Raw genomic sequence first — 20652 nt, 5'->3', positions numbered from 1 at the left:
GGAATATAAATGATTTTCCTTATTCCATAAAGTTTAAAAAAAAAAAAAAAAAAAATCAAGCTTTTTCCTTAAGAGGAAATAGCTAGAAAGGCAAGAGTATAGAAATGCTATAGAATTAAAAACTTGGAAAATTAAAATGTTGTTGTTTTTTTTTTTTTTATATAGTTGAACATCAAAAAACGACATTATTTTTGCACCAACCGTATATATATATTGTATGCACATAATAAATTTTAACTGTATTTATATAAGAGTGCTTAATAATAAACAGAGGTGTATATTTGGTATAAATTTTTTTAATTTTTTTTTTATTTATACAAAACATTATTTGATTACATATTTGCAATTATTTTTGGTCAAAGCTAAAATATAACCAGAATTCTTTGCATCAAAGTTATCAGCTATGGCTACAAAAATCTGAATAAAAATTTATAGAAAACAATTTAAACTGCATAAAACATCCATTATTTTATCATTATGTTTTTTAATCTACTTTAATTTTTTCTTAATTTATATTTCTTTTCATTTTAAAAGAAAATCGATTAGATATGGTGACTCCTAATTGTTGAATCAGGTGTTACAAAATACACATGCCGCAGCTCGTACACTCCGGCACAGACGCATAACATGGAATGCGATTATAAGCACATATGCAGAATTAGCGTTTCCTACAAACACACACACACACATAGATGAACAATGTACATGCAGCTAAACAAACAATATATAATTTATAAGAATAAAAGATGAATCTCTACAGTAAACCATACCAATTTCTTTTTTGGGGCTTCATAAATGCACACACAACCACAGTGTGTGTCAAATTTATTTTTAGCTGATAAATATGCATATGTTCAGCTACTGCCATCTACTGTGTTGGGGTGATGGGAGAGGTTCTTAAAAATTGTGAAAAAAGATATTGACATCCTTCTTTCCCTCCCCCCCTTGACTGTCTCCTGAGAAAATTTTAGATTTATTTTACTTTCTAACTGCTAGATTCATTTGCAAGTCCTGATGAGGACATGTAAATATCAAAATATTGATCAATCTGCATAGACTCATACTAGCACAAGGTGCCCAGCTTTACTGGGTCGTAAAATATGCTTAAATATATTTTAATTCATGCAGATTTCTTATTTATTATTCCAAAGTCAATTCTCTATTGAATATTATATTGTACTTGATATATAGTAGTTATTTCAAAAGTTAAAAAAAAAAAAAAAAAAATGATTCGGGGTGCCATCAGCTAGAATTGAAACCAAAACATTTAGCACTTCAGCCATATCTCCTACCGGTGTAGCTATCAAGAGATAGGTAAGAAAGTTTTAATATTAAATGATTTAAAAAAATGGATTGAATTTGGGCATGCGCAGAACGAAGTAAAAAAAAAAAAAATATGCTTACAAGTTGAAATGTACAGTTTGCATTTCAACTTGCTAATATACGTCTGTATGTGTGATTCATCCATCCAAACAAAGATTTTACTCTTTATAAACCATCTTTGGTGTAGGATTCCTATTTCCTGTTTATTTCAATGTTATGTGACCAGTAATTTAAGAGTTTATTGATTAAATATTTACAGACACACACACACTTCTACTGTTATATCTAATATATAAAAATATGTTTGTCAAGAGATTGGATTTTTTATGGGCCATTCTTTTATGGGTCTTTCGCTGATTAAAATAGTTTTTGAGGTCTCAAAAATTGGGTCAAAACTGCAAAATCCATTAAACATTTTGTACATTCATCTTAGTTTATTTTTTATTTTTAATCACTTTATATGCGTGCCACGTTGGTACAGTGGTGACGTCACCAGCTTTGAATGCTACAGTTTCAGTTTCGGTTCAAGCTAATAACACCTAAATACTTTTTTTTTTACTTTTTAAATCATGACTCTAGAAAAATATATACAAAATGTGGACAAATTTAAATACCATATTTAAGCATATTTTATGCCCAGGAAAAGCCCCCCCCCCCGCCCAATATATATAAGAGAACATTTGTTAGTTATAGAAATCAATATGGTACTAATAAGAGCTCACAGAAAAATAACATTTTATAAAGAAGTTACTTTCACCATTAAAATTGACCCATTCACACTCAGAACTATTTATGCTCCAGCCACAGATTTTCCCTTGATCCCAAAGCCACTAGAGTCTAGGCCATTGTTGAGGTGGTTTTTTTTTGTTGGGTGAGGTGTATGGTCCTGTGCAGTTCTAGGAGGTCTACCCTCCCAGGCCTTGCCTTGTCACTCTTTGAGAAGTGGAGAGCTTATTACAAATTGCTTGAGGCACTTGTACCAGGAAATGCAAATGAGACTGTCAAGACACATTTTGCAGGCAAGACTACTTTTCCTCTAGGGTGCTAACTTTTAAAATCCCACTTTCTCCGACTTTGTGTCACATATTCCAGCCATGGAAAGGAACGTAAACATCTACTCAGGCCTGTTTACTGAATATTGCAGTACGACCAGCATAAAACTGTATCCATAATTTCAGAAAAATCAGAAACAAAATAATATGGAAATAACTGCTGAAATAATTTTTTTTTTAGTAATTCAGTCTTACAATGAATATGGGATATGTGTTATTATAACTGAATTCTGTGATTATTTGTGATTATATTCGACAGCTGGGCAATGGTAGGTATATCATTTAGTATTTATATATTTATTCTTACCTGGAGGCAGCAATAGACGGAAAGGTTTTATTGGCAGAGGAGACAGAACGGGATGATGACATACAACATAATTATCAAATTCTCCACCAAGTTTGATGTCAAAGATCATGGATGTCTGGAAAAAAAATATAGGAGACATTATGAAATGGTGAAATAAGGAGTTTTAACTTTCAAAATATCAAAGCAATTTCATTAGCAATTATAAAGATAGAGTTAGAAGAAAGATGAACATATCTTAAGAGAAAACAAATAATTTTAGGATGTGCCTGTAGCAGTTACATGATTACAATCTAGTTTCTTTTGCATTTGTATGTTCTTACTCGTGGATCGATTGATGCGTTTTTTAGCCAGAACACTTGTGAGAAATAGCATTTCAACCCAACTATTTTTCTTGCGATTTATGAACAAGAAAACTCTGAATCTCATGTTGACAAGACGTCGTATCTTTTTCTCACCTCTTGCTATAACTTGGGTGAGAGACGAGATAAAAGATCTGAACTCAATCCCAGTTCTAAAGTACAAGCACGCCCCTTGACTTAATGTACGTCATATTCCTGTTTGCATAAATCTTTCCAGATGATTTGTTGTGTTAATAAAACTGATTTAAATTGTAGAAGTTTTTTTTAACCAAAACTTAGTCTGTTTTCTTCATAACGCAACAAGGCCAGAAGGATAGTTTGGTTGCTTTGTTTTATGGCATATCGAGTCATTTTTGGGTTATTTAAAGCCGAATCCAGTATTTTGGTTAAAGCTTTTATGCTTCAAGTTCTTTATATATTCAAATATTTATCCATGGTATTTGGTTTGGTTGTTTTGTTGAGGAAAAATGTTGTTTGCTTTTGACTTTGTAGAACATGATTGAGTTTTTCAAAGGAAAGGGAAAAAATAACATCAATGTTTGGTGCAGTTTAGATCAAGAAGCCAGTCCAGAAGGATAGATATGTATGCAGCAACCGTTACTACAAAATGACGACCCTAACATCTCTTTTTCTCTCTCTCTCTCTCTATATATATATATATATATGTTTGATCAATCTTTATATTTATCATTGAAAATATTTCAAACTTGAAACCTGACAGACTTAGGAAAATGTTATTTTAAATTTAAATGTAGTAGACTAGAAAAAATGTAACAAGGTCAGTCGCCAAGAGAAGAACAAGGAAAACATGGGAGGAAGTGATAAAAGAAAAAAAAAAAGGATTAATAAAGCCATGGCTACAGATAGGTTATTTTAGAAGTCAATTTCTAAAAGCCATCCAACACATTAGCATTTAAAACCAACATTAAACTGAAAATAAGGGTATGATGCAACCTAGGAAAATATTATTTCAATCTTAAATGTGTCAAACCAGAAAAATACTATTTTAAGCTTCCGCATGTCAGATGGAGTGACAACTAATAATGATGCTAAAGTCTAAAAAAAAGTGCAGCTTTTCAATGTTTTTTATCTGAAGATAACTAAAGGGTTCTGTTTATAATAGAAAGACATCAAACTGATCCCTAACTTTTTAACATACAAGTAGTTTTCTTTCTTTTTTTTAAGGGACTTAGTCTATTTGCCTCCTGCTGCAGAAAAATCTAACATGAGGTCAATTTTTAGTGAGGGAATCCATCTTTTCCAAAATCTGGGAGTACTCCAGATGGATGCAAAATGTTTTGTGATCCAACCCATTGGTAATAAACCAACTTTTATGACAATATAAGAGGTAATGCCTGGGAAGATTTCCTCTTAGAATCAAGCCAGGATCATTCACCAATCTGAGATAAGATTGAAGCTTCTTATTTTGCATTTATCTCAATATACTGTCTAGATTTAATATTCCTTTGAGGTTATCAGATCTAAGCCTGTCTCTAAGATTTACATTACACATTCATCATATCATTCTCATATTATTTCTCTCCATGCAATGCATGTCCTCAACCTTCACTGGCCAGGTTTCACTTTCATACATCATAACAGTGTACACATGCTTGATAAACTCTTTCCTAGGTTGAATATTTATAACTGACACACACACAGAGTTTCATCTAGATATATATATATATACATGCATGTGTGTATGGATAGAAGATAGATTACATATATGTGTGTGCGTTTCACATTGAATCTATTTTAAATTCTCACCCGTGAAGCCTGATGATGGACTATGAGAAGGTTATCCACAACATTAACCGCAAAACGCCCACTCATATCCAGTCGAAGGATATCTGTTTTTTTGGCCGGACTCTCCCTAGAATGAAGAAAACAAAATATGACAAATATTAATGGAAGCAAGAAAATATATTTCATAATCTATTCATGCGTTTTGACGGTAGAAGTAAAACATTTTAATAAGTAATAATAAAGTCAATATCAAATTCTGACCAACCAATAATATGGATTTAGGCAAGCCCATTCCACAACAAATATCCTAACTGTAATCTCTGAACGTATATACCATTCACTGGACAAAGCAGGGGAGGGTAGAGCAGTAGCTCTAGATATATCTAAGGCTTTTGACAGGATATGGCATGAAGGTCTTCTCAGGAAAATCAGATCATACGGTATCACTGGACGAATACTTAACATAATTAAATCCTTCTTAGATAAAAAAAAAATCCAGGTTATTCTTGACGGTTGTACATCTAAACAATTTGATATAAATGCCGGAGTGCCTCAGAGGTCTATCCTTGGACCTTTATTATTCCTAATATTCATAAATGACCTCCCTGACAAAATTGTCTCTGAGATGGATATATATGCTGATGACACCACGCTCTATAACAGGCACGACAGGAGTGAAAATGTAATTAAAAAAAAAATACAAGTGTTATTTTTAGTAGCACTTCTAAATTGGTATATTTTAGATTATGCTTTAAGATTCATCATCATCATCATCATATGAATATCATTGGTTTAACATGTTTTACATGCTAACATGTGTTGGACGGCTTTAAGAAAACAATTTTCATAGTAACCTATTTCTAAAATTATCTGATTTTAATGGAAAATATGGGAGGTATAGTGGTTAAGTGGTTAATGATACAGACTGACAACCTGAGTGTTCCAAGTTCAAATTATGTTCCTTTCACAAAATCACATTTACTTAGGATGTTCATGTTGCCCCTCTTGTAATTATCTGATGTTTTTTTAGAAAGAATTCTGGGAAACCAATGCCAACAATAGAATTTTCAAATTCATACATAATGATGATGATGAATGTCAAATATGCTAAGTGTTCTATCTTTCTTGCTAGAAATATTGAAGCACAACTTTTACTTGGACCAGTTTTTGCAAGAGGTGGGTTTAACCTGGTGTACAGAACATACAGGAGGTATAGCACATCTCTGATCACGATGTTCCATTGTAATAATTTACAGCCAGTCCCTTGTCGAACGATGGACAGTATATACACAATGAGGTATACTCCTATGCAGTTTTAGGAAGTCTACCTTGCCAGTCTTTGCCTTTTCACTCTTTGAGAGAATACCAATGGGCTGCCCAAGCATTTTTTGCAGACCAGAATGCTCTTCCTCTAGAGTGCTGGTTTTCTCAAATCCCACTTTTCCAGCCTTGTATCACATCTACTCACTGTAGAAGGGAGATCAACATCCTGTATACACAACGACTAGATATAATTTCTGTGTATGCTTTGACTTTTGAGAGACTTTCTTTTTTTTTAACAGCTCACCACCTCTATGTTTTCGCCATCTAGGTCTGGGCTTGAGAGCCACAGCTACCTATCTAAAACAAAGCAGCTATTTTTATTTGTTTCAATTGTACCTTTTATATTTAACAAAGTGAAATTGCGAATATTTTTATAAAATTATCAATATTTAAAAAAAAAAAAATATTTTATTTGAAATTTATCCAGAGTATTTTGTCATCATCATATTGTATGAATCCAAAGATTCTATTGCTGGCATTGGTCTCCCCGATATTTTTCTAGTCAGAATTCTTCCTATAAAAACATTGGGGATTATAGGAGAGACCACATGAAGATTGCCAACATCTTAAATGAAAACGAGTTTTGTGGAACAAACTAGATTTGAACTTGGACTACCCAGATCATCAGTCCATGTTGTTAACCACTTGATCACCGTCATTTCTCAGTATTCTTTGTTTATGCACTACACATGTACATGGGCGTAAGAATTGAAGGAAAAAATAAATGTCAAAGTTTATTTGTAATTATGCAAAATCATTAATTTTGTAAAGTAATTTTTCCTTTCAAATAAAGTATCTTTTTCTCAGTATCCATTTCATTTTGAAATTTTGAACACAGAAATAAACAAGTGAAAAAAATATTATTTTATATTTTGAAAATAGTAAGATACACAATTGCTAAAAAACTAATTAGTGACTTGTATTACAAAATAAACATAAAAATCAGTGAGCTTACCACACTACAAAAAGAACTAAAAATTCCAAAAATTGGAAATAATCGGTGAGCTAAAAAGTTTCAAACTATGAAATTCTGTTTCAGCCATAAAACACAAAGAAATCATAAGAAAATTGTGGGTACTCTTTATTTGGAATATGATTTGAAAATAATTTTAACCATAAGCATATACATTGCTCTTCATTATAGAGTTCAAATTGTTATGTTGTTTGGAAGCCTCAATAACATATTCGAACACTTGTTTTTACTATTAAATCTTTAATACAAAGACATACAATTTGATTCCTGACTTTTGTGCTGGAATCAGACTGTAGTATTGGTTCTCTTCTCACATAAAGAGATTATTATACAGCAATATATAAATGGAATACTTACTTTTGGAGTTGATATAAAACAATTTCTGCACCAGTTGTACCTCCCCGGGGTTGGTGACGCAAGACAATTATATAAACTACACCATATCTGAAAAGAAGAAAAAAAAAACAAAGTTTGATATAAACTATTTTTTTTTTTTAAAGAGTATACATTTGGTCGGTATATAATATTTCTGGAAAATCAACAATTACATAAAAATATATATAAGTTATCTTATTTAACTACTATACATTACATTGTCCTTGAATGAAATCTGAGTTTTATCAATCTGGTCATCCAGGATTTAAGATAAAATCTGGTTGGCTATCGCAGAAAGATTCATTGGTCTCCATTTGGTATTGCAGGTACCGAAATTGAGTTTAAGAACAGGTAACTGATGAAAGTCAGACCAGATTGGCGAAAACAAAATAATTAGCTCTTATAAAACCTATAATCAAGGACACTATTGTCTTTTTTCAACTAACATGTAACATGTCTCATTGATTGTAGAACAGGGGTAATACCTTTCACATCATTGCAGTTGCCTGTGATAAAGGTTGCCAACATTTTGTCTTTACGAAACTATTGAGTAAATGAAAACATTTTCAAAATATCAACTACAACAAATATTTGAGTTTAGTTTTTAATCCTACTCAAATATTTAAAAGAATGGTGAAAAACTAATTCCCTCTCTTTCACTTCATTTAATCTCGCTTTTTTCTTATCCAAGGCTCAGCTGTATTTTTTAAAAAAATATTTTGAAAGCTAACTCTCTAGTCCTATAATTCAACAGGTCAACTGTCTCCAAATTCCAATATGTACAATCGTGTATAATCACTTGCTTTCAGCAAATCCTCTGATCTAATGCGTTTGGCTTTGGCAGATTTCACATTGCAAATTCATCTAATCATGGATCTGTAATTATGTTTTAGTTAGACAAAAAAGAGCTGGATGACGGTCCAGCATTTGCTGCTATATAAGACAATGCTCCTGACACAACTGCTTTACAAGTTACCCTGGATGTAAAGAGGGAAAATTTAAGTCAATTAACTAATATTATTTATACAATTATTACTGGTAAAATATGATGATAATTTAATAACATTAAGCACAAATGCTAGCTCACACTTAAAAAATAACTTATTTTCTGTGTTTTTAATGTAACAGATATCTGTAACTACACTAGAAATAGAAAAATTCGAAATTTTTAATATTGAATTTCAAGGTCTCTACTTAATTGTCATGTTACAGTAATGAATATGTCTAAAAATTATGAAAAACGATAAGGTAGAAAAAAAAAATTATTTAAGAAAACATTTTTTGGTGAAAATTAGCAAAAATAAAATGTTTGACTAAAAAAAAAAAAAAAAGAATTCAAAGGTGGAGGTAAATAGTATGTAACTATTGTCAAATTTTTAATAAATTGTGTGTTAACAATCATAAATATGAGTTACTTCCCTTGTTTTTATATCATGTGTTCCCAAAGAAATATGGAGAGGGTTTTTTTACAATAAAGATCAAAAACTCATGTTTTTTAAATAATGCAGTAATATTTAAGTACATCTGACATGCCAATCAAATAGATATCATTGCTTTTAGTTGAAAATGAAACAAAAAGTAGCAGATACCATTGTTTTTGTTTTTTTTAAATTGATTTTTTGATTTTTCTAATTTCGCTATTATAGTGTAATTGCACTCAGATATCTTATGACTTTTGGCTCCTGACAAAAAACACACCCCAACTGAGTGGTTGTATATATTTTTTTTCTTCTTTCTAAAGATGAGGTTTACCTTGAAAATTTAAAGCCCATAACACCACTGATACCATCTTGGTTCAACACATTTCGTTAGTAAATAAACAATTAATAATCAAAAATTATTGAAATCTTTTAATATTGCCATTTATTATGTTTATCTCGTCTATTATGTTTAACTCGTCTCATATACAACTGTTTTTTCTACCAAATTGCATTTCCCTAGCTTTCAAACACAACTCCTTAATGATTTTTATATTTCACAAACTCACTTTTCTAATCCTCATGGTTCAACTGATTCCAAATTCTACATTATATGGCCTTGTCTAATCATTTTACTCCAAGTTTTCCTTGGCTTAACAACCTTCCTGCAATTCAAGACATCTATGCTTCTGCAACAATTTATCCAGGAGGATGAGCACTCCACATGACTGTACCAGCATAATCAATTCATCCTTAGGATAATTTCTATGCTGGGTAAATGTAGTGCTGTCAGCAAATACTCCAACCTAATGTGTTTGACTAGGTCAGGTTTTACAGATAAATCTAATCACGGATCACTCATTATGGTAACGTTCAATGCTGCCAAGACTAAGCTTGTTTTTTTAATAATTACAAGAAACCTTCTCACCCACCATTACTTCGTTCAAACTCCTCGGCTTAATGTTCACAGGGAACAGAAGTTGGAACAGATACATCAACGGCATTGCTAATGCTGCTGTGAAGAAAGTGGACTCTCTCTACCGTGCTAGAAAGTTATTTACGCCTGAAAGTATCCTGTACCTCTACAAGGCCACCATTCATCCAGGTATGGAGTATTGTTGTCACATTTGAGCTGTTGCCTCTGCTACTAGTCTCACTTCTGGACAGGGTTCAAAAGTGACTCGCCAACCTGATAGGTCCTAAACTGTCATCTAAGCTTCAACCTCTGTCCAATTGATGAAATGTTGCATTCCTCTGCCTGTTTTACAAGTATTTTAATGGTAGATGCTCCGACAAACTACAAATATTTGTACCCCCTTGACGTAAATACCACCGACAAACCCGACAAGCAGCAAAGTCCTACCCCTACAAAGTAGAGATCCCTAGATGTAAGAAAGCTTTCTACTCTGAAAGCTTCTTCCTCTGAACTGTTAGACTTTGGAATTCTCTTCTGAGTTCCTGCTTCTCCAACTGTACCGACATGCAGAAGTTCAAGTATAATGTAAACAGACATCTTGCTGCTCAACTCCCTTACATAGTATCACTGCAACTTATGTCCCTGATAGTAGCCTCCTACATCAAAGTTGCAATGTGCTTTGTTTGGGGTGAAAATGTAATTAAAAAAAAAACATTTTTTTAAATGTTACAGCCGAGCGAGAGAGGATGGAGTAAAGGTCCAACTTTGTGCTGTCATATAACATAACACTTCTGGTATAACTTATCCTAGATATAATTAATGACAATAAGGAGATTCTGTTCTAGTTATCTTTCCTCTAGAATTGTACATTTCAAGGTGTCTCCACTAGGTGGTGCTAGTGAGTAACATGATTTACATAAGTGTGACATCAAAGATGGTTACTCACAGACAAGCCATAGTAACATCCCTTTGAAGAAGAGCCAATTTGGGAGGTTTGGGGACAGTGGGTAAATCAACATCAAATTTGGGTAGTCGATTCACTGTGCTGGGCTGAAAGAAAGAATAAAAGAAAACTGGACATAATAGTCTTGGTTGAATAGAAAAATCAATTGAAAGTTTCAATGATTTTTCACCATACAGAGTAAAGGGACATAAACTCCTGGGCAAAATATTTGAATTTAGATAATTTTGAATATATAATTTTTTTTTTTTTTTTTTTGGGGGGGGGACCAATAAAACTGAGCTTGGTTGATTTTGTATTCTTATTTTGAATAAATTTTACCAAAATACACATTAGCAAATTCACATATAACTAATACCTGATAGCTCCTCCATAAACCTACTAAAATAAAGCTATTCATTTATGCATGTTTTTTGTGACCTTCTTAAATTGTTGCAAATTTTATATTTTCCCAATCTTCTTTAAACTGTTCTTCACACATTGGGTTAAAATAAGATTTTGTACAGGCTAGAACATTACGTGGAAAAAGTTCAATAGGTTTCCTGACTTTTTTGTACAGATATTTAAAATTGTCGTAGACTCTTGAAAATTCAGTATGTTATTGCTCTACATCTTATGAGATGACCGACCAATTTTTATGATTTTAGGTTCAAATAAAAAGCTACAACAGGAATTGGAATATATCCTACTAAAGCCTGATTGTCACAGTTCGTGAATTTCAAAAAATGCAATCTGGAGATGAGGACATTTTAGAAGAACGAGTTGCGATAAAATTCTGTTTTAAAACTTGGAAAAAAATGCCACAGAAAGGTATGGAATGTTTCAGACTGCCGTTGGATCATCTTGCATAATTTGAGCATCAGTTTTTGAGTGTCATAAGAGATTCAATGAAAGACAGCGAATCTGTGAGATGATGAGAGGTGCGGGACGAGTAAGGAAGTCAGAACACCATAGTTGATAGGCCAAATAAAGAATTTCATGGACAAGAACCGTTGTGTCTATAGGAACAATAGGTGAACAGTTTGATGTCTGTGTAGTAATTGCACACAATTATTCACGAGGAACTGAAAATGTGGAAGATTTGCGCAAAGTTTATTCCAAGGGTGCTCAGAGAAGACCAAGGTGGGCATCAAGAAAATTCCTCATTCTCCCTATAGTGGAGACCTTGCTCCCAGTGACTTTTGGTTATTCCCTAAGCTCAAGGAAAACCTTAGAGGCTATTGTTATGAAACAATTGAGGAGATGAAAAGCTGTGACGAGGGTCATTGACATGCTCACTCAAGAGAATTTCCATGGGACTTTTTGGAAGTTGTTAGAACAGTACAAATGCATTGCAGCCGGATTAGATTACTTTGAAGGGGACTAGAGTTTCCTGTGTGTGCTATCAATAAAAGTGCCCATACGAAAAAAGTTTGGAAACTTATTTATTTAAGGCACCTTGTATCATGCAACCACTTTTGCTTAATTTTGCAGTGTGAATTAGGGCATCATTATGAAGAAACAAGACATTTTCTTGGAAAGAGTTTTGAATGATTGGAATTAAGATTTTTTTTTTTTATAAAATACAGATGTATTCTTTGATTGTTGATACTCTCATCACACATAATAAAGTATCTGAAGTGGTAAGAATGCATCCAAAACCATATTTCTCCCATTTCCTGTAATTTAAAGACAAACCATTTCTGAATGTTTCACAGGATCTTCAAAGGCATTGTTCAGGTGCGTTATTCACAAGAAAAACCCTCAACATATCTGAAACCATTCAAAGAAAATGATGTTTTCATGTAATAAAAAAGCTTTTTGTGAATTGTCTTGAATCACATATTGATTTATGACCACTGACAAACAATGCTAATAACCAGTATAACTTCTAAATATAATGATTGACAGAGGGACAGATGATGCGATTGATGATGCAACAGTGTAACTGTTGTAATGAAAGTGAATAACTCCATAAAAGAACTTGTATGTTTTGAGACATTCATTTAAAAACAACAAGATGATTAAAACATTGCACCAATAATAATGGACAACAACTAATAATGTATTTATTTTAAACATCCAGGTCAGTGAAGGCGGAGTGTATTGAATTATGGAAATAATTTGTTTTGCATATACAGTGATTAGCAGAAAATTTGAATGAGTCAGCTTTTTATATTATTTGGATTATCCAACCTACTGTTCTCATCTTGAGTGTTATTTGCACAACGTTTTAGTCAATGTAATCTCCGAATGAGGTGAACCGTGTCGGATTTGAAAATATTGCTGTTGAACTCAGGAATTTGCATAGAATTTGAAATGAAACTCTTTATTTAATCTACAGGGCAGCATGCTAATTTGACTACAATTCTTGTTTACCTAATGTTTACAAAGATCGCAAAAAGATTTGAGTTATTCTCAACTCACTTACCCACAAACTGAACAGGGCATCTTTCCTCTTTCTGAGAATTTCAAACATGACAACCAACTAATCATCACTTTGGTCTTGGTAACATTCCCCTCCAGACTTTTCCTTTGGTAACATTCCCCTTCAGACTTTTCCTTTGGTAACATTCACCTTCAGACTTTTCTTTTGGTAACATTCACCTTCAGACTTTTACTTTTCTCAAAATCTAACACGAAGAAGACTTTAATAAACGTGACAGATTTTATCTCTATTTATTCAGTTCTCTTTGTATATTTGTGTCTCATTCTTTCTTTTTTCGCTACAAGATGCATTTGCTTGATTTTTTTTCTCTTCCAAATGTTGAGCTTTAATTGTTTAAATAAATCATAGAAAATGGGAACATTTTATCAAATTATTTACTTTTTAATTTTTTTACTCTTTCACTAAATTTTTAGTAGAAATTTAGATATATCTTTTGAAGATAACAATTCTCACTCAAAATGACAATACCAATATTTCTAAATTACATCTAGTAAATTATTTTGCACAATTTTTTTTTTGTAACTAGCAAAAACATGCGACTGAAGGGAATTATCACCTTATACATTTACATATGTGCAAATGGGACAGGCATTATACACATGTGTGTGTATTTATGTATTTGTTTTATTAGTGAAAGAGTTATGTACAGACTTGTATACAAGAGAGTTTGGCTAGTTGGTGTTGTGTTTAGTAATCTGTGAAAGTTAATTTCTTAAAGCCATCCATCACATGCCTGCATGTAAAACGAATGTTAAACCGAATACGATGATGACAATGACGATACAATGATAATGACGAAAAAAAAGAAAAAGAAAAGAAGAATTACTTACCTTGAACAAAAATGGATTTAGGGTGTTTCCAACTGTTCCTGAAGAAACTAAGAGAACACAATTGATAGGCTGAAAGGCAAAATTGATATTCAATTTTATAAAAACCAAAATTAATCATTTTACAATTTTGGTTGATAAAAATGAAAACTTTAATGATTCACAATGTTCTAGATTAAAATGCTACAAATATTCCCGGAATAAAATTAATTTTAATAATTATCCATTTCAATGGAGACTTTTCTTCTTGAAATTCTGTGTTTACACAGCAAAACAAAAAAAAACATTATTTGTCAAATAAAGTTAATTTCATATTTTTTCAATACTTATTTATATTGAGGCTCAAAAGTAAAAAAAATAGCAGTTCAAAATAACATAACAGGAAAACTTATGAATATATTTACTTATCATTGAAAATAATTAGTGTATACCAACAATTATGAAAAATAAGAGAGTAGAATTTTAATAAAAAATAAAATTTATCATGCAGAATTCACAAATTTTCCCCACGTGATGTTGAAGATTATCTCCCTTGTAATATGAAGATGTTGCAAAGTCTTGTTTGTTCAGAATTTGTGGACTTTTTCATTAAAATTCTACTTGCTTATTTACCATAATTTTTGGTGTATGCTAATATTTTTTACTGATAAGTTTTCCTATTGTTTCATTTTGAAAAAGTGGTTGGCGCCTGGCCTTGTCAGGTCGAAAAAATATGCTTAAATATATTTCAATTCATATTTATTATTACAGAGTCAATTCGCTATCGAATAGTGTGTGTGTGTGTATATATATTACTGATTTCAAAAGTTTAAAAAAAAAAATGAATTGGGTGCCATCAGTTAGAATTGAAACCAAAACATTTAGCACTCTAGATGTGTTCACTACCGTTTGAGCTAACCCAACAGATAGATAAAAAAGTTATAAAATTAAACCACTTCTAGCTATTAGTTTCATGCATACTCAAATTAATAGAAATGTCAGCAAATTGAAATAAATATTTTACATTTCAACTTGCTGACATTATTCATCCATCCAAACAAATATTTTGCTTGTTATAAGCCATTGCTGGTATATAATTACTATTTCCTGTTAATTTCAGTGTTATGTGGCTAGTAGTTTAAGAGTATATCAGTTAAATATTTTCACACAGACACACATACATAAATCTACTGTTTTATTTACATAGATTGTTATATTTTACTGGAGTTTCAATATAAATAAGCACCAGTTTTTTGTTTTTTTTCCATATGATAGCATAACAAAATATTTTCATGATAAATTTTCAATTTGGAAATTATTTGGGGGGATGGGGGGATTTTTTAGATGATGATCGATGCTTTGTGTTTGGATTATTGAGACTACTAATCTCATCAGAGATGTTATTCCCACAATGTTTCAGTCGAAGTAAGATTCAATCTTCTTCAGGTGCAACTCAATATATGAATCTGAAACCAATTCTTTAATCTATAGGGGTAGATTGTTCTCGTTTTGTCAGCTATGATTAAATAGAAGTAATTAATTTTTATTTTATTCTTACTGCTACTTGTATAGAATATTGAACATTCAACTTTCAAAAGACTCACTTAGAACTAATTCTTACTCAACACCTTTATCCACTGTTTGGTTTGTGGCATATCAACCATCTAGTAGAGATTATATAATGTTTAATAAACTAGTAGTCAAATATAATTTTATAGGTAAGATAGTTATTTTATATTCCTAGAATATATTGCTCCCAAAGTACATTGCATTACTCTTGGAAGGAAATTTTTACAGATAGAGTACCATTATCATTTTGAGAAAACACTACTCCTACAAAAACATTATTCTTTGAGCAGATTACTCCTTGGCATTGGTAATCTTTGTTCTCAACAAGATTAAACTTCAGTCACCACCTTGTAGTATCTATTTGTGAGGGAAATATCGAGAACAAGGTTTTTTTATTTTTTGGAAAAATCAGAATAAATAATATGATTGGGGATAATACTAGAGCAAGACATGACCAGCCAATTGATGCGTTGGGCCTCTCTGATCGCCCGTCTAGCTGAAATATGAGCCAAAGTGAAGTATTGCAAGTCAATGGACTATGGACTGTTCAGCCAGCACAACCCCGCTCTAAGACATCATGGGTTGCCACCCATGACCTACAGGTGGCTTCATTTTTGCATGGGGTTGCAGTCAGTGAATTCATGGCCTCCATCAACAGGATGAACTTTATTCACTCTGACACATGGATAATTCTAGCAGGAGCTTTATATCTAATTTCGTTTTATTTGTCTAATATTAGTAATATATATATATATATATATATATAATTATTTTTTTTTTTACTATAATAATTAAATACCTACAGACACTAGTGTTTCATCCTTTCAGGATTCTTCAGTGCAGGGTGTCACGATTACTACCAGTCGAACGATTCAAACCCCGCGACACGAGACATCTCTGGCTCGATTAGCGGAGGCCGTATCCATTCGGCTACTATTAACCGTGCGAAATAGCGTTGAATTTTAAACATTTTAATTTAAATGTTCATTACGTCAGACAGACAGTGATCAAATCGTTATACGATGATCTACGCATAAGAGCTAAATTGACCGACTTTTTAATTCAACGGAAAGTGCTCAACGATAAGAAACGAATTTCTTAAAGGGGCTGTCATAATTATTTTTTTTTTTTTTTACTATAATAATTAAATACCTACAGACACTAGTGTTTCATCCTTTCAGGATTCTTCAGTGCAGGGTGTCACGATTACTACCAGTCGAACGATTCAAACCCCGCAACACGAGACATCTCTGGCTCGATTAGCGGAGGCCGTATCCATTCGGCTACTATTAACTGTGCGAAATAGCGTTGAATTTTAAACATTTTAATTTAAATGTTCATTACGTTAGACAGACAGTGATCAAATCGTTATACGATGATCTACGCATAAGAGCTAAATTGACCGACTTTTTAATTCAACTACTTCATTTATTCACATAAATTTAATATACGAAAGTATAGATTTATGCGTAAACTTTAAGTATTTACTTCAAAAGTGCTCAATACGTAGGTAGAGCTAGTTAGTAATTTATAAAATTAGGGTTGAAAAGTCAGAGTGCCCCAGAGGAGGAGCACTCTGGACTGCAGAAAGTGTCTGGGAAGCTCTGTCAGCATTCCCTAGTAAGGATACCTCATGCAATTAGCAATAAACTAACCCCTTCTCAAAGGAGGGTAGACCTCCTGGAACTGCACAGAACTAACATCTCATCACAATCAACAGGAACCAGATCATTACAGGAATTCTCTAATCTCTGTTGATTTTGGGATTGAGAATAAAAATCTCTTAGCAGGCTGTCAAACATTACCCAACCATAAAATACACTTAAATAGGATACTTAAATTGATGTAGATTTCGTATTTATTATCATAGAGCCAATTATCTATTGATTATTATATTGTACCCAATATATAGTAGTGACTGCCCGGTGTGGCCCAGTCATAAAATATGCCTCAATATGATATTTTAATTTATGCAGATTTTATATTTATTATCATAGAGTTAATTCTCTATCGATTATTATATTGTCTCTAATGCAGAAGTGATTTTAAAAGTAAAAAAAAAATATGACTTGTGTGCCATCAGCTAGAATCAAAATCAATGCATATGGCGTTCCAGCCTTAGTCATTACCGTTTGACCTAAATCCATATGCATACAAAAACTTTTTAAAAAAATAATGTTTTAACTTATAAATACATATTCGCACATATATACAGAAGCACTTTAAGTTGACTTATGCCTGTCAAGTTTCAATTTTTTTTTCAATTTTGACCCTTAGCAACTATTTTTAGCAACTAAAGACTAAATCGGATTTGTTCCAGTTTCAAATCCCCTATATATCAAGTTTCAAGTCTGTAGACCAAAAATAGACATAAGAGTTTAACAGAAACCATTCTTCAGACAGACAGACAGGGTTACTTTATATATATATATATAATCATGTATTCATATAAAATGTTATAAGGAGATTTTATGTGTTTATTTTCAGTATTTACTTCAACAGTGCCCAATACATGAGTAGAGCTAGGTAGTAAGTTACGAAACAGAATTTTCCATGTTTCATCTACACAAGGTCTCATCAGGTTATAATATGAGGATGAAACACAGAAAATTTTGTCTAGCTTAATTGCCATATATATTTTAATAACTTTCTCTCTCTCTCTATATATATATTTTCTCTCTGGTTTTCTATCATTAAATTGAGTTTTTCATGTTTTTGGCTTAATATTCTCAACTTTTTTAAGCACCTTTCTTCCTTTAGTCTTGTTTTGGAATATTGTGTCACTTTTTTACTGATATTTGATAATCTCTGACAAGCAGCCAACAGTGTTTTTGTTATGGGTTGAAAAACATGTGTAAAATAGTAAAGAAAATATAGGCATTTATTGAAAATTAATATATATATATATATATATATATATATATATATATGATTGTGGACCGATTCTTTCCTTCAAACACATCAATGATATAATCTGAGGTTATATATATATATATATATATATATATATATATATATATAAAATGGTGTTTTAATCTACCATAATTATTGGTTCCCATGTTGTATTAAATTGTATACTACATTTATTAAGTTCTTGCTAACATTAGTTTTTCTTCAATTTCAAAAGAGTAGACGGTTTCCCTGTTCTTCTAGCCTTACTTTTAGTAGGCAGCACATCTCACTTTTGTATGTTCAACATAACGATTCCTGACTTCAGTTACATCAACAAACATGAGAATAACATCAAAGATTAGAGTAGTACAAATAATACATGAAATTATTTTAAATTAAATAAATCATATTTTATAAGTAAAATAAGTCATTTTTTGCTGGATTAAACATTTCTTTATAAATTTCTGGCCATAATTTTACCTTCTAATAATATATTTTTCAAAATGTGAGAAAATTATTCAATCAAATTTACTTTGATGTTTAAGTTTGTGAGAAATTTAATTAAAAATTAACCTTTTTATTTAGTTTGCAGTACAAAATGATACTTTATGAAAAAGTGTTTAAATTTAGCATAATTTTTGTCACGTGCCTTATAAATACTCCTTACTGTGCCCCACAACATACTTCTTATCGGTAGACATCCAATTTTTGTGAAATTGGAATAAATTGAAAGTTTTTAAGCATCTTAAAGAGTTCTTAGAAGTTGTAATGTGGATACAACCTTTCATTTGAAATTCCAAATATTTCAGATTTGCACTAATTTTCATCCATAGTCATTAGACAAAAATCAACTATATTCTTTGAAGTTCAATGTCCTCTTCAATGTGTGTGAAATGGCATTCGAGTTTAACTGGCTTCCTCTGAAGGAGGAAGTTCCATGGGAATATGAAATTCACAAGTGGTCCCCAATCGCATGTATATCCCCGTTAGGTGAGATGACGACATTAGGTTTTTTGCAACTCTTGCAGGGAGGTGTCAATGTCCTTTTACATACAGCGCCTGGAATTCACAAATCGGTCACCCATTTTAGTAATGACCAGGCTCAACTTTGCTTAACTTTTGTGATCTGATGGGAATTGATGTCTCAATGTGACTATGCCATATCTCTTAAGACTCCTTAAGTTTAAACCTTAAATTTTAGACATTTTCTAGAATAAAAATCGTGTAATATCAAAACTAAAATAGAGATTCTCGATATAAGTTTTAATATCATTCTATTTTGATTTTATGTGAGAGCTACAAATCTTGCGCTGTTTGTTACTAAATCAAAACCATTTGGCTTTCTATACATTATTCGGATTACTGTTCTTACATTGGACTTGTCTATCCTCATTTAAAAAATTTCAAAGCAAACAATTTACATCCACAGCCAACAAATATTATTAAAAAAGGGTTATGAAATCTCAACTTACCAACCATACGAACCAGTTAATCGAAAGAGAAAAAGTTTTCAGGCATTTTAAGGATTTCTTTTCTGGAGATATCTAAAAATGAAAAATATTGATAGAGATGAAAAGAGGGTTCTTGTCCAGAATTACAATTTTATTAAAAAAAATAAAAATAATCTGCATGATGCATTTACCTGTGATGAACCCAAGATTTTTAAATTCCCAAAATTCCGTAAATTGATCAAGTATTTTTTTTTTGTATAAAGAAAATCATTTTTAAGCAATTAATGTGAATTCATAGAGATTATAATATAAATCTCGCAAGTTAAATTATCAAGTTATCTCCCTTTGTTTTTCTTTAGATTGTTTTCAAAATGGTGGACAAAATAGCTGCTCTTCTGTTACTCATAAAATTTGATTTTCTTATTTAAAAATAAAAGTACTTGATCAATTTATATGACTTTTTGGAATATGATATTTTCATTTCTCCATGGCTACATGATCCTCCAGATTTTTCTTTATTTTTGTTTTTTTAATATAGAGGGAATTCTGGACAAGAACTGGAAAAAGAATATGAATATAAGATGCTCAATATCAATGAAGGTAGAATCAACATGTAGTAAAAATGATGGATGGCTAAATTCCTAAGCCCTGAGCGAGTGTCATATTCACCAAAGTTTGCCACTGCACTGAACTTGACAGAGTCTCTCTTCTTCACCATGGTAGGGATGGTAGCAATGTGATAGTGTCAGATTT

At 31.7% G+C, this 20652-nt stretch overlaps 1 protein-coding gene across 3 annotated transcripts in view; it reads right to left on the bottom strand.

The window, feature by feature from the left end:
* LOC145279791 (regulator of MON1-CCZ1 complex-like) overlaps positions 1-20652 on the bottom strand; it is a 162487-nt gene that overhangs the window by 122897 nt on the left and 18938 nt on the right. For all 3 annotated transcript variants that reach the window (XM_080131119.1, XM_080131118.1, XM_080131117.1), the window contains exons 6-11: positions 19921-19992; positions 14012-14080; positions 10739-10842; positions 7441-7527; positions 4809-4914; positions 2683-2797 (exon numbers count right to left, since the gene is read on the bottom strand). In XM_080131119.1, coding sequence (XP_079987245.1) covers positions 2683-2797; positions 4809-4914; positions 7441-7527; positions 10739-10842; positions 14012-14080; positions 19921-19992 — 553 coding nt within the window. The remainder of the gene's footprint in view (positions 1-2682; positions 2798-4808; positions 4915-7440; positions 7528-10738; positions 10843-14011; positions 14081-19920; positions 19993-20652) is intronic.

Source organism: Euprymna scolopes, chromosome 7 (genome assembly GCF_053919585.1).
Source record: "Euprymna scolopes isolate OS-2025 chromosome 7, ASM5391958v1, whole genome shotgun sequence".
Taxonomy (NCBI): Eukaryota; Metazoa; Mollusca; class Cephalopoda; order Sepiida; family Sepiolidae; genus Euprymna; species Euprymna scolopes.
The sequence above is the reverse complement of the archived record's forward strand: the minus strand, read 5'-3'. Positions and strand labels throughout refer to the sequence as shown.